At 36.4% G+C, this 16,432-nt stretch overlaps 1 protein-coding gene across 1 annotated transcript; it reads left to right on the top strand.

Annotated features, from left to right (window-relative positions):
- Positions 1 to 2,004: 2,004 nt before the first annotated feature.
- On the top strand, positions 2,005 to 5,283 carry LOC134650372 (uncharacterized). The gene is made up of 3 exons (XM_063505324.1): positions 2,005 to 2,340; positions 3,033 to 3,834; positions 5,279 to 5,283. Exons 1-3 carry the CDS (start codon positions 2,134 to 2,136, stop codon positions 5,281 to 5,283), a joined length of 1,014 nt encoding a protein of 337 aa, XP_063361394.1. The 5' UTR covers positions 2,005 to 2,133.
- The last annotated feature ends 11,149 nt before the right edge of the window (positions 5,284 to 16,432 follow it).

Below are 16,432 nucleotides of genomic sequence, written 5' to 3'. Positions count from 1 at the left end.
CGAACCGTCTGCTTCCTAGTCGTAAAGAGTTTATGTCTCTTTTACAATACTAAGAAGTGTAAAGGCAAATATCGCAGCATTATGCCGTTTACGTATTTGCAAGCTTGTCAGTCTTCCCAGAAAAAGTCTATTAATTTATAATTACAATGGTTTTTTAGCTTTTATGCTCCGGATCAAATTAAGTGTTGGCATAAGCTACTGTTGAGTTTATTACGTGAATGTACCGTACGTATTAGGTACCTAATGCAGATCGCATGGCTCTATGAATTGATAGCGTTCTATCCTGCATACCTGATAGTGTTTGCAGACCACCAATAATTGATCGTTATTCGGAATAGATATTTAGGTACTGAAAATGCAGACTGTTTGATCAACAATATTATTTCACATAGAAACATCAGTAGGTATTGGTATAGAGTCTGTGCGAAAAGAGAAGAGTCGTGAAATGTATGGGATCTAATACATTCTACGACTATTCTCTTTTCGCACAGACTAGTATTACACATGATTTTGATGGAATGTGAATGTTTTAATGATTTACCGATTGAGATACTAACCGGTATTTAGAATAAAGGATAAACCTTTGTCTAGTTATCAAAAACGTAGCAACTAGCAAGTTAGGTACAGATTTAGTCAAATTGCCAATCTATGATACCTTCTATATAACCTTCCGCTCCTTATCCTGCTATATTATAAATAAATAAATACATACATATGTATAAATACATATCTATTAAAATATTTTTTTTTACAAAAATTGACTAGATGCCCTTACCAGGATTTGAACCCGGGACCATGGGCTTCATAGGCAGGGTTACTGCCCACTAGGCCAGATATGTCGTCTATGGAATTGTGACAAAACCGAGATTTTTAGATCGAGTGATGGACATTTCTGAAACTCCGTTGATAATTATGACTACCTGACGTATGTTTAAGGTAAAAGGAAAACATGCACAAAGCCGGGCTTTATGAGCTTTTAGACACTTTATTTCTGCCTTCGTGGCGGGTACTTTATCGTGAGTACGTCGATTAAAGTCAAAATTGCTGGAATTCTGGTTTAGAGGGCACAAAAGAACAAAAGTATTCTTAATAAAGTTGTCACGCGAGCCGACGAAAGTTAATTTCCTGTTTCGTCTGGGACTACACATTAAGCTTGTTTACCAGTAAGGGGCAGCATTTTATTGTATAATAAAAATTGTTAAATCAGGCATTTCATTCGAATATATATACCTATCACAAACCACTTTAAGCTTTTCTAACCAAATATCCTTCGCTAAGCGATATACCCAATATAGGGTTGCCACCCGTACTTTAATATAAAGTATTGTACTCTATTTTAGCCGTGTGTACGTTATTTTTTACGAAACACATAAAGTACGCCAAAATACTTTATTTACAACATTCATCAGTGATTAGTATTTTTTTAAGTAAAACACACATATTTTATAAATTTTCATACTTAAATTGAACAGTAAAATACTTTAGAGTATGTTTCTGAACGAAATTTTATTACATTTCGCATTTTATGGGGCCTACCTACACACATGCATGACCAACGCGAACGTTGGCAAACATAAGGGACGCAGATATATGAACGCATCGCTGCGTCCTTTTCATTTACCGACGTTGGTTGGACATAGGGTTGCCAACCGTACTATATAATATAGTATTGTACTATATTTTGGCTCTCTGTACTATATACTTTTGGAAAAATATATAGTACGCTAAAATACTATATTTCCGATTAAACGTATTTTACACTTATGTTTAGTATTTTATCTAAAAGTACTATTTTTTTTTTTCAAATGTACTATATTTTTGATGCCTTATTCTGGAAAATACTATATTCCACCAAAAAATAGTTGGCAACCCTAGTTGGACATGAGTTTGTGGGCCCCATTACCGCTTGGCATTTTGAAATTGACATTGACAGGCTTGACAGCTGCCACTGCCACTGTCAATAGTGTCAATAAAATTTTCGCGGTATCCCCATGGTATCCCCATTCCCCAATATCTGTCGTTTTTCTGTCTTGTCTCTTGTGTTGTGTGTGATTCTGCGCTAAACTTTTGTTGAGAATAAGTTTTAAAACAGTGTTAAAAGGTGTTTTGACTGTTAGATTCCTTAAATTTAAAATGGAAAGTGACTTAAGTGACGAAGAATACGAAGATGGGACTGTTCGCGTGGTAAAAAAACGTAAAGTAGAAAAACGTGCACAAAAATATAAATTTCAATGGGAAGCCGATTTCCCTTGGCTAAAGAAGGATGAAACTAACGATTTTAATGCAAAATGCACAGCGTGTGGTGTTGTTATTGTTATCGGAACAGGTGGCGTAGGTCAGGTGAGCATTAATTTTTTTTGGTACCTATTCTATTACCCTTCACTGGCTACACTACATAGATTACCTAGTTTACCTATTTGGATTAATGAAATGAAGCCTTTTAACTGGTTTTTTATTGAAGAATTTGAATACATTAATTTTTAAGCCATGTGCCAAAAATAATATTTTTCATACTACATATTAACATATTATATAATTTATGTAGTACAGTCGGCTCCATAAATATAGGTACAGATGGAACATAAATATGTAAACAGTTACACCTTATTGTCAATGTAATAAGGGTGTAACCATATTTATGACTGTTTATATATTTATAGATGTGACCGTCTGACCGTACCTAGTACCTACACACACTTCAAAGACAGGTATACAATTCCGATTAATATACAGTTTCATTCACGGTTAGTTGTTTGGTCAAGTTACTGGTGCATGTTTTAACTCTAACAGTCTTAACTTAACTAACTATACTGTATTGTTTGAGTGTTTTTGTGCATACTAAAATTACTAAACTAACTTACTGCCATGGTGTGTCTGTGACTCTGTTCAATTTTGTGTTAGTAAGAATAATGTAGTACATAAATATGTACTTGTATCATACATACTTGTCTTGTTTTATTGAGGGCCTGAGAGGGTGGACTGGTGAAGGGTGAAGGTGGAGGTAACATAGTTTGTTTTTTTTTTATTTCCAGATAAAGCAACATGAGAATACTAATACACACAAAAAAAGAATGGAAATTAAAAAAACATCTGGGCTCTTAAGTAAATTCCTGACAACTCCATCTACATCTAACACTGCATGTCTCAACAATAACACTGAGAATGTTTCAGCGGCTGAGCTTGCCTTGACATATCATGCTATAAAACATAATCTTTCATACAACAGTATGGATTGTCTAGTGAAATTAAATAAAATTATCTACGTTGACTCAAGCACAGCCACCAGCATACGGTTAGGCCGAACAAAAATGGAAGCTTTAGTGACTGAGGTGTTGGGGCCATATTCTCTTCAGGGTGTTGTGGATGATTTAAAAAATGAAGACCAGTACTTCAGCCTTCAAACAGATGCCTCTAATAAAAAAAATATTAAGCTTTTTCCACTTGTTGTGCAATATTTTTCTGCAAAGAATGGTCTTCAAACTAAGTTGCTGGATTTCTATGAAAATATTAATGAAAGTGCAGATGGCATGTTTAGTTCTATAAAGGAGTCATTAGCAAACCTGGATTTGACTTTTGAGAATGTTTCTGGATTTAGTGCTGATAACACAAATGCAAACTTTGGTGCTCGACATTCTTTATTTACTAATATTAGAGAGGAGGTCCCTGATGTATTAAAAGGCAATTGCCATGCACATATTATTCACAACTGTGTAAAGCGTGCCATGGATTTCCTGTCTTATGATATAGAAAACGTGATTTTAAAAATCTACAGTCACTTTGCTCATTCAGCAGTTAGGAGAGAAGACTTAAAAAAATTTGTTGAAGCTGCTGATGGTAATTTCCACGAACTGAAACGCCATGTAGGAACACGCTGGCTTTCACTCTTGCCTTGTGTGGATACAGTTCTAAAAAACTGGGCACCAATAAGGAATTATTTTATTAGTCTAGGTGAAGATTGCCCAATAATAATGCAAAATTTATTATTATTGAATGAAGATAAAGATTTAATAGAAGTGTATTTAAATTTCTGTAGCCATGTATTAAATGTATTTTGTAAAACTGTGAAGAGCTTAGAGGGTGATTCTATCACAGTATTGGATGTTTTTAACATAATGACAAATATAAAAAAAGATTTACTGAAAAGAAAAGAAGATAAATTTTATGGGTTTATAACAATGCAGAAAATAGAATTACTTGAGCAATCTTCACAGGGCCTAAAAAATAAAATTTTAAAAAACTTTGATCTATTTATAGAAAAAGCTGTAAGTTACCTAGAAAAATGGTTCAACTTTAAACCTGATAACTGGCTAGCTATTATAAGTCATTTTGACTTAAATTCTGCATTATCATTTCAAGAGATCTTAAAAATTACTGAAATGTTGAATATGCAATCTAAATTGGATATAGATTGCCTTTACACAGAAGTAAACCTTCTAAATGATGTGAGGGAAAAGACATACAACAGCAGTTTTAAAGAATCCTGCACAGCTAAAAAATGGGAATCAATATTTTCCCAGGAAACCTTGTTTCCCAATATATTTAAAGTGATCTCACGTTTACTGTCCGTTCCCGCCACTTCAGCATTTACAGAAAGGGTGTTTTCCGTAATGAATGCGAAGTGGCGGGACGACAGAAACAAAGCTTCAATGAAGCTGATTCGAAACGAATTATTAGTGTACCTAAACCTCTGTTTACCCTGTTTAGACGCAATAAATATTTTTAAAACTGATAAAAAAATTGTTAGACAGCGCCAAGTCGAACAAAAAGTATGTATTTAAAAAAATAAAATAAAATACTTTATTTTTATGGTGTGTACTTTTTATTTTTTGAATTAAGATGAGAACTACTCTATTTGCTTAGTAAAAAGGTGGCAACCCTAACCCAATACCAACGTGTACTTAATATCTACGAAAAAGTCAATTGTTGTTGATGGTTGTAGTAATTTCAGTCCATGTGTACACATTTAAAATTTCCAGTTAGGTACGTCGATGGATTTCCACTCTAAAATTCATTATGTTTTTTCTGAGAGCCAGTTTAGTCTTTATCACAAGAGCGGAAGCATTTATCTAGGTACATATTTTTCTACAAGAATACGAATATTTTTTGTCTTACTTTCATCGCTTGGCTGCTCACTGGATAGGTTCCTAAAAAGGAAGAATTAGTGTTTTATTAGCCACCATAGCTCCGTACGTTGTTTGCCCACCGGCAAGGTGTCGAACAGGTTATTTAGTAGCTAGTTTTTGTCTGCTTTTCTTAGCCTGTAACGGTGTTGTTACAGGTTAAGACTTCTCGTTACAGACCGTACATTTTGTAGGAATCTTGATGACTCTAATTAATAATATTCGGTGAAACTAAAATTGATTTACCAGCAAAAGTAATTTTCATTATACTACGTATATTTTCATTAACCTAGCCACCCGGAATTCGACTATCTAATTTATGTTTTATTTTTACACCATAGTTTCATTAGTTACCAGGAGCTTAAAAGTTGTCTTGATCTCGTCACAGCTAAACTACAATAGACGGCAATCTTGGCACCAACTCGCCCCATTTCTAACGTCACGACTAATATTTGTAACCAAACGTATATCAAATGGCGTTCTTGATATTCGTCACATTTAATCTAGTTGGCAAGCTCGGCGCGCTGGTGGCGCTTTGTTATACATAATTCTTGGTGACGTGCAACGTCTTAATTCACTTTGCTTTTCACATGCACTTGCATTGTGACAGAGCCAAGTGTTAATTAATGCAAAGTCCTACTGAATTTGTGGAGCAAATGCCTCCGCTTCGAATAACCGATGAGTGAAAGATAATAAAATTGCTTTATGACGTTATTTCAGAATGTATTGCTTGATACTGATTATATTTATTGTAGTAACTTATTTTTATTACATATCACATCAAGCGTAGAAACATGGAAAAAGTATTTGTTATACCTAAACATACAAATTATGTCGCGTACCAATGCTTTGAACCCTTTTACAGCGTTGGGTTCAAAACGTCGGAAAGAAAGTCCCAACCTGGTGAAAAGTCCAAGTTTATTTCCTTACAAAAGAGCTCTCTCAGACCTCTTAAATAATCAGCTAATACTTACCAAACCGCAAATTTACAAGATAATCAGAAACTTTGTTATGAATAGGCAATCACGTGTCAAAAATTACATCCCATACTTTGCTAACCCCAAGTTTTCCAGCAAACATGGAAAATTGCTTCAATGCTCGATAATTTTAAAAGTCCCCCTCTCCTTTGAAAAGTGGTCTTGCAATCAGGCACCATTGACGTCTAGGGATTAAGGACTGATTAAAGGGGAAGAAAATATAGGTTTAATCTTGCGGCTTGAGCAGTCAGTAATTAGTATGGGGAGAGGGATGAGTGAATTCACTTAATTTAACTACCTCGCATCTAAACATAATTTGTTTTTTAATATCAGCTTTATATTGTTCTTAACACGGTTGTTTTTGCGATGTGGCGATTTGTAAAATTACACGGTTTATGAATCTCTTAGCTGTTAATAGGATAATTGATGTTGTAATCAAAAGCTTCTGTTAGTAATTACTTTCAGCTCTGTATGGATTTAAATATAGGTTGTGGTTGTTGTCGCCAGAGTAATTTGAGAAAATCAAATCTACTAATCTAAATTTGACCCACATTCTAAGAAAAGAAACGTCAATAACTACGTTACTAAATCATACTAAATATAAAATTATATAAAGGAATAATTGCTAAATGTGCAAAAAAGGCACGTAAAACTAAATACGTTGCGGTTGTGCTTAAATGAAGGAAGAAGGGTGTGTTGTTCAATAATTTGTTTTATTTACATAATTATTCATGGCGACTTCCAATTTGAAAACCTAAACCACTCGACTAATAGGAGCAGTATCCTGTAATATTACTCGACTAATACCTAAAATTATTAGTAGATGATTATAGAGCAGCAGAAGTAACGAAGCTATAGTTCGTTTTTTTAGCATTAGAAAGAAGGTAAGCGATCTTGACGTGTCTTTTAATTGAAAAACGCTTTTTAAAAATCAGTAACTATTAGGTACTTATGAAAGCAGAAGAATATAAATGATCGTATTAGATTCATAATTGTTACATATTTGCCATTATTTATTTTTCCAACGTGTTTTTCAAAGACACGTCAAGATTGTTTACCTTATTTCTAATGCCAAAAAACGAACTATAGAGAGGTGTTCGAAATGATTGGAAGTCAACCTCGTAGCTTGTAAGAGCATAGAAAAGGAATCTCGACACGAGAAGAAGAAGAAGAGCATAACCGCGTGCACCCATCTATTTGAAAACCAGCCCGCTTCGTCACTTCTGTTGGTGACTGTAGGTACCAGTGTTGGCCGAAACGTTAATGTAATAGACCATTAACTATTATAAATTGAACCATAAACTGTAACCGTCCGTTACGGTTTACGGTTCAATTTGTACTGGTAAAGGTCAATTGCAATTAACGTTCTACATCTACACAGTACCTAAGTAATGGTGCCGTCAGCAGCCGCGCTTGCGCCGACGACACCTCTAATGCCAGGTTTTTATTTTACAAGCCATGTTTACTCCGGACATCATAAATCAGGCGGCAGGTATTGTCGGACGCCAACTATTAACCGTTTACGACAACAATAACATGCGGTGTGTTTGAAAACGACGTCGTATATTAACTTTTTATTGCGATTTTATGAAGTTATTCAGCGAACTTGACTGAATAATATTTAAATGACCACAGAGTGAGGTTTTTAAAGTGCATTTTTAATAAACTCTTATTAAGTACGTACTAAAATCACATTAGAGTTTGTATTCAGAATATCGGGGCGTCGCACGTAAAAACCAATAAGATAAATTATTAAAATCTTATAAGATCTGAAAAGATGACATAAATAGTCCAAGATGACATTTGTAAGGTAGCAATATATTTATTTAGTGTAAGTATTTATGTACCTGCTTTCATTAATCATACATACAACCAGTTTTTAACAAATGGGCTCGATTATCTTGAGCTATTTATGTGTGAGACTACAATTAATAAAGGTCAAATTTTTGATTTTTTATTTTATTCTATTACAATCATCACTGGATTCCAATAGCTTTCTATATTTCAGGTTATGTATAAACATAACTAAACAAACAATTTTAAGCGCTAATGAAATGTTAACAATTATTGCTATCATCTCCCTCAGAATATTCGCATTTGAGCATAAATAGGAAACCAATTGCAAACACCATGTGTCAACGTTCGTCTGTTGATCCCAATCGAAACAAACAGAAAAGGCATTTCGATGCTCCAATCACGCATCAATACTTTGTTGAACTTTGAACCATATTAAAACAGAACAAAGTCGTGTTTTGTAAATTACTTATTAAAGAAGATAGCAGCATGCGAAAGTTATTCTAGAACACAGTTACGAACCAATTTCAGACGTGGAATGTCCAATGTTCGAATATCAAATGCGTTTACATCTCAAATATGAGTTATTGTCGCATTGGAAACCGTTATTTATTGAGCCTTTGTGACGTAATATTTGCTGTGCAATGTGTACTAAATTAAAAGGCAAAGGTCTTGCAGTTTAGAGAGAGGTACTTAAGTGGAACGAATGATGAATGTTTAACACTACGAATACCTACATACCAACACAAGTAAAAAAATAAAGGGATAATTACAGACAACAAGGAAGACCATGGCGAAAAACTAATAAGACTTATTAATTAAGATAGGGATAAAAAGAAGAAGTCAGTGATGGATAGCGACGACGACAAGACGAGTAAAGAACGTTACGTTAAAAGAACAAATACAGAGCCAGACGAATTTATGAATTACTAGAAAACTGAGTAAGACAAGTCAAGACGATTAAGTATAAAAACCTGTGTACCTACTAAAATACCTACTAAGGAATTAGATGGTTAATTAAAAATGAAACAAAATAACTAAACAGGTAACTAGTTACTAGTATAATAACACAACCATACTGAGTCGCACTATCACAATTTTCACCGCTCTCGATGCATGAAATGACTTCTAATTAACGAGCTACAGATCATTAGGTGCCATTGGTATGAATGATATGACATATTCAGTGTACGCGACGTTTCAAAACGTGATGAAGTGCTTACACAGTCCAGTGAGCCGCAATATTAATTTATTATTGTGTACAGAAGGCTTCCTCCTAATTTCACCTTAACTAATTTATATTATAAATATCACACGACCCATAAAAAAGCTGCCGCCGAGCAGATCACATGCTTGTATATAACTATATTTTTCTACTCGTCGAATGCAATGCTTGAATTAAGACTTCGTATACCAAAGTGAAATCGCATACTTTTTTCACTATGGGACCCCAACTCAACTATAATATTCATTTCGATACTGTTTAGGCAACTATAATGAAATTGACCAATCGAAAGCGCGGAGCAAGTACCAGGGCCTCATGAGTTACGAGAAGGTGTCGTTGACCAACCGGCCGGGGGCGCGGGGCGCGGGGCCGGGTCGCACGAGCAGCCGCGATACCTTCATACTCGTACTAATACGTTACGAGTATAGCCGCGATACCTTCATATTCGTACTACGAATATGAAGGTATCGCGGCTGCTCGCGCATCTTAGCTGTATACTTTTGGTTTTTTTACCTACATATATGATTCTTCTACTAGTTTTAAGTATTTTTTTTGTTGACTCGTAGAAAAAGTATTGTATACAATAGTGATATAATCAAGCTTTTTAATCTCGTACCTTCCTTAGGCAACTCAGCAAGCTTCGTTGCCTAAACATGGTACTCGACTGAAAAGCTCTCCATTATATCACGATTGTATTGTATGATAGTTTGTAGCGCATCACCACCACCCACCCACCACACCCTACTCGAGTTTCCCTTCTGTATAAATCGGTTTATGACCGAATCGCATTCAATATCAGTAATTAGACCGTTTATTGTTTCCTCTATTGTTTTAAAGGAGTGTTAATTACAAGCCTGACAAGCACTGAGGAAGCTAATTAATGAGGAATCAACCGAAATACTACTATACTATTAAGCATCTACAAACCTGGAGAATTTTAAAAAACTGGCCAAGTGTGAGTCGGATTCGCGCACGAATCTGAATTTTGATTTTGAATTTCGAATTTGAATTTTGAATTGAGTTACGAGTAATTTTTATCATGTAGAACTTGTAGAAGTAGTTATCTCAGATACCCATAAGTGTACAGAACTACGAACCTACATCTTACTAGATAATTCCTATTCTATTCTCCAATTGCATTTGAAATTCCCTTTCGAATATCCGGCGGAGTCCGAATATTGCATACGCGCGTTTAGATTCAATCAATGACGGCGTCTGAGACAAGCTGCATTGTTGGGGAATAGAGACGTTCCGCGTCGATACCTAAATGGCTGTACGATCAGATTCTAGTAAATTGAGGCGAAAATAAGTGACTGTAGATTCCAGTACCTGCCGGCCTAGCCAAGATGACAATCGCTATCGCTTCGACAACGAAACGCTTTGTTGCTCTCAATCACTCTTCCATATTAGTGCGACAATGACAGTTGCGTTTCGATAGCTACGGAGCGTAAGCGATCGGCACGTTGGCTACGAGGCCATAACGGCTATACGATTAGATTCAAGTAAATTTAGGCGAAAATAAGTGACTGTAGATTCCAGTACCTGAACGGCTATACGAGATTCAAGTAAATTGAGACGAAAATAAGTTACTGTAGATTCCAGTACCTGAACGGCTATACGATTAGATTCAAGTAAATTGAGGCGAAAATAAGTGACTGTAGATTTCAGTACCTCAACGGCTATACGATTAGATTCAAGTAAATTGATGCGAAAATAAGTGACTGTAGATTCCAGTACCTGTATGGCTATACGATTAGATTATAGTACTTAAATTGAGGCGAAAATAAGTGACTGTAGGTATAGATTCCAGTATCCGATGACCCCTGCTTTAACATAGTCAAATATACATTTCTACATGTATACAAAAGATTCAGATTTATTCCAATACTGTCTACCCGCTGCCTCAAACATACGAGAATGGTTCAGAGGAATTTACCCTTCCTTCTTCCGTGGGGTAGATTTTTATGCATAAAGCAGTACCTAAACTAGTCCATTCCTATCTGAAATTTCATCAAAATGGATTAACTAAACAAGCAGAAAGTAATTTCTGGATATATAATACCACTCACATGCTTTTGGCCACTGTAGTTGCCAGCTGTCACCCTTATTTTATTATAATAATAAGAGTTCACTGAAAAATATCAATCATGTGACTGGTTATATATAATATTACTTATATAATTATACTTAGTATAATTTAGATACTGATAAATAATTTCAATAAAAAGACATAAAATAAAATAAAACAACTACACACAAATATCAAATTCAAAATGTTATATCGTAATAATTCAAAACGTGCCATAAATTAACAATTAGAGTGATATAGTGCTGCGAATAGATGGCGCGACGCGGCGTCTCAGCATTCCCACGTGGACGCTTCCATGGCAGAGACATAAAATGGCGCTTCTATTTAATGGCTCCTCTACACGATGGGCCAACGCCGGCCACTCCAAGGGACGCATTTATGCGTTAGAGGGAGCAAGTGATATTGCTATCTCATTCTACCGCATGGCTGCGTCCCTTGGAGTAGCCGGCGTTGGCCCATGGTGTAGAGGAGCCATAGAAAGTCGATCGTTTCCAAAATGCCTTTATCAACATAAATGTTGATGTACTATTAAGGATGACTCACGTTAGACCGGGCACTGTTCGGGCCGGAGCTTCCGGCGCTTACTTTTCTATGACAGATGACCGGTGATCACCATAGAAAACGAAGCTCCGGAAGCTCCAGCCCGGCCCGGTCTAACGTGAGTCATCTTTTAATTGGTAATTAATGTACTGACCTAAACTTAGTTAAAACTTATGAACGTTAAAAGTCACAAGGTATGTAGTAAACCTGATCCTTCACGTGCTCGTGAGCATAATTTATGTGAATCAGTGAATTTCGGTTTGCGAAAATTGACACACCTTCGCGATAGAAGCCCTTACGTAGACATTCCTGTTAATCATCAAATTTCCTTGTACTTAAAATGCTGTCTGCGCCTTCAAAACATACAAAAATATTATATGACTCACAAATAATATGACCTCTAAAGAGAAATACTGTGAAATCGGTGGCATTTCCCTTATCAGTAGGTACCTGAGCGTCTCCTCTCTTCCCGCCGCTAAACTCGCTTTTTAGCTCCTCTATAGTCTGGCTCCGTCTTTGAGATCCAGCAAGTATTTAGGGCCAACGTTCTGTAAACCTAAACAACAAAAATCTTTCGAAGAAGAACATACATTTCGAGAGATATTAGGTATGGCACCCGGAGAAGCGACTATCAAAAAAAATATTCCGGACATATTGAAGAAAGTAGGTAGGAAGAATCGTGATCTTGCTCATATTTTCACATTTAAATACATACTTAGAAAAAGCAGCATTTTGCTTTTGTGCCTTGCAATCGGTTCAACCCCCAGTCTGTTCCCAGCCGCGTCTCTCGTTGCAGCAGACATACCGGAACGAGAATTTTGGAAATACCTGTCTTAAATCAAATACGTCAAATTGTACAATGAATACGAGTTTTCGGCTGCTAATATTTAGACTTTGTAGAAATGTCCTAATAAATAAATGCCTTAGACAGTGAATGTTGGCTATTCAGCATTAATGTTATTGCCGATGAATTTGAATGATTCATAAAACTTAGCAACCTCTTACAAATATTATAAATTTTGTCTCATCTAACAACTTTATACAACAACAACAACAAAATCTATAAAATGTCAAAATGAGGGATAGGGACAAACGATTATCAACGGTTTGTCAGATTTGAGAGACACAAATAACGCCATACTAAATTATATCTAGTCTACGAAACCTTCTATGAATAGCTACCTAACAAAACATGAAATACCACCACCGCATGCAATGCACCTTTGTATTTTAGGAAGGTTTATTTTCATATTTTGAAAAATCTTGATATCATAATTCGTCGACAATTGCTAAAGTAAACAGCGTGCTACTTTACTTTTTCCGCCACTCATTACGAAACACAAGCAAATATAACACTTCCAGACACCGTCAACATTTGGTCTCCCAAATTAAGTTGATGAATTTCAAACGCAGCCGTAATTAACGTGATGAATATGCGGGCACTCGGTGTACTCGGCAAACACTGTCTGTCCATACCAAGAACAATTACGTGAAAATGTTTGCGACCACTGTCTGTGAGGACCATTAATATGTTTGCTCGTGTAGGTATCCCTATATTTCAATCTAACAGTGTCCATTGAGGCCAGCAATCGTCAGCTGCTGTGTCTATTGACCTGGCGAATGTGTCTGAAAGGCACTGATTGGAAAGTTCTCAGTAATCTCAGTACTGTGCTAACAATGTACCTAGAGTGCTACGAGTAGATGCAGGGATCGTTACCGGTACTTACCTATTACTAAAAATCCACATATTGCCTTCCGTGCCCAATATCTTTGATGTTCTCAAATCAAAATTAATTAAAAATTAAAAAACACGACTGCAATTTAAAAGCGAACTGAAAAGCTAAAAATAATTTTTAGTTATGTTAGGTACTCCAACTTAATGAATGTAAAATATAATATATAGGTAAGTGTTCTGTCAGGGTCGTAAACAGCAAACGGAAAAGTTTAGGCTCGTCTAGGATCGTGACTGTACCTGTATATTTTATTTCGATTGCAGTCGGGGACCTTGATATATTGAATTTTTCCCATTCACAGGTCCCCGACTGCATCGAAACAAAATATACAGGTACAGTCACGATCCTAAATGAGCCTAAACTTTTCCGTTTGCTGTTTACGACCCTGACAGAACACTTACCTATATATTATATTTTACATTCATTAAGTTGGAGTACCTAACATAACTAAAAATTATTTTTAGCTTTTCAGTTCGCTTTTAAATTGCAGTCGTGTTTTTTAATTTTTAATTAATTTATTTTATTTTATACATTTTAGTGACCATACAAACCAACCACATCTTTTATATGATTTAAGGCACTTAAGTTACTTCAAGAAGCTTTCATCATGTTGATATTTTGATATGTTAGCATAAAACGTGCTTAAAAACCTAAATAGGTCGGACCCAAAAACCAGACGTATTGAAAAGTACTATGGCTTAATATCTCTGCAACTACATAATTATAAATTGGCTTTCGGTCTTCGCAATTAAGATACTTAGGGAAGCTGCAGAAAGCATGCACCTTTCTTACGTTCCGGGCCTTCGGCCCTACGCGAAGCTCGGCCTCCGGCCTTTGTAATTAAGAATCTTGAGGAAGCTACAGAAAACGTACACCTTTCTTACGCTCTGGGCCGTCTGCCCTACGCGAAGGTCGGCCTTCGGCCTTCGTAATTAAGAAACTTGGAAAAGCTGCAGAAAGCGTGCACCTTTCTTATGCTCCGGGCCTTCGGCCCTACGCGAAGCTCGGCCTTCGGCCTTCGCAATTAAGATACTTCGAGCTGCAGAAAGCGTGCACCTTTCTTACGCTCCGGGCCTTCAGCCATACGCGAAGCTCGGCCTTCGGCCTTCGCAATTAAGATACTTCGAGCTGCAGAAAGCGTGCACCTTTCTTACGCTCCGGGCCTTCGGCCCTATGCGAAGCTCGGCATTCGGCCTTCGCAATTAAGATACTTCGAGCTGCAGAAAGAGTGCACCTTTCTTACGCTCCGGGCCTTCGGCCCTATGCGAAGCTCGGCATTCGGCCTTCGCAATTAAGATTCTTGGGGAAGCTGCAAAAAACGTGCACCTTTCTTACGCTCCGGGCCTTCGGCCCTACGCGAACCTTCGGCCTTCGCAATTAAGATAGTTGGGGAAGCTGCAGGAAGCATGCACCTCTCTTACGCTCCGAGCCTTCGGCCCTACGCGAAGCTCGGCCTTCGGTATTTACAATTAAGAAACTTGGGGAAACTGCAAAAAGCGTGCACCTTTCTTACGCTTCGGGCCTTCGGCCCTACGCGGAGCTCGGCCTTCGGCCTTCGCAATTAAGATACTTGGGGAATTTACAGGAAGCACGCACCTGCCTTACGCTTCGGAGCGTCGACCCTATGCGGAGTTCGGCCTTCGGCTTTCGTTATTAAAATACTCGTGGAAGTTGCAGGAAGAGCCCATCTATCTTAAGCTCCCAGTCTTTGCTTCTCGTAAAATATTGTTTCACAACAGTAGCACGTGTGCTCCGGGATTTGCAAAATTTGTCGTGCAAAATTAAAATCATCATCAAAGACCTGCCTTCTACAGTCATGATAATAGTGTCTTCTATTCAAAGTCTCAAGTTAAATCTTATAATAAACAGCACAATATGTTTATTCAGAGTACCTGAGCATTTCTCAAATAATTTGTACATTTCGATCACATCTTAGATTTCTATAAAAATTGGTATGCTGGTAAAGTACATGAAGCTGAACAATTTCCACCATATTTCCCAAAATGTCCAAGAAAGTATGTATGAAACATTCCTTTTTTGTTACCAAATGTGTAAGGAAATCTGGTAACAAAAAAGGATGTTTCATACAAACTTTCTTGGACATTTTGGGAAATATGGTGGAAATTGTTCAGCTTCATGTACTTTACCAGCATACCAATTTTATAGAAATCTAAGATGTGATCGAAATGTACAACTTTTTTTTGAGAAATGCTTACCTAGTCAATCGTTCAAACCGTTCCTTTCGTATTTGACACTTTCGCAATTGAAAATAACGTTAGCGCCACGTATGACGTTGTCGTATATATCTGCAAAGAGAAATGTCATTAGCGCGATGTAGAACATTTCGTATTTTCTCTCCAACGATACAATTAAACATATAACTTATATATATTCGTATGATCGCCTTAAAAAATCCTTTCTTTTAATACCCCATTCAATAGATTTAGACAATTCATTTTTTTTTGCGTTATACTTATATTTTATAAAATCTTGTCCTACTAAATGAATAGTTTAAACCATATTTTGTGTACAGTTTTAGAATCGTCTTTCAAAATCCTTTATTTTAATACCCAACTCGATAGGTTTATAAGTTTTATTTTTGTTTCGGTTGCACAATTTGCAGTGCCTAATCCGCCATATTGGTTTTGTGATGACGTCACATAGCCTATGTTACTCGGGATGACGTAAGGATTCCAATGATATCTCAAACACCTAAATCGGTTCAGGCACTTAGCTGTTACGGTGTAACAAAGAAACTTACATACCCACATACAAACATGAACCCTGAAAACAATACACTCTTTTTTGGGGCAGTCGTGTAATAACGCTTGAGTCACTTTTTGTTTAACTACGGAACAAATCAAATTATTTTATGTCATATTATTCTACTCACACTTCTATATATTTCTTTAGCATACCTACGACAAACATGTATTTCAGTTTTTTTTAAAGTA

This window comes from Cydia amplana, chromosome 8, assembly GCF_948474715.1.
Source record: "Cydia amplana chromosome 8, ilCydAmpl1.1, whole genome shotgun sequence".
NCBI lineage: Eukaryota > Metazoa > Arthropoda > Insecta > Lepidoptera > Tortricidae > Cydia > Cydia amplana.
This window is presented reverse-complemented; position numbering and strand designations above follow the sequence as displayed.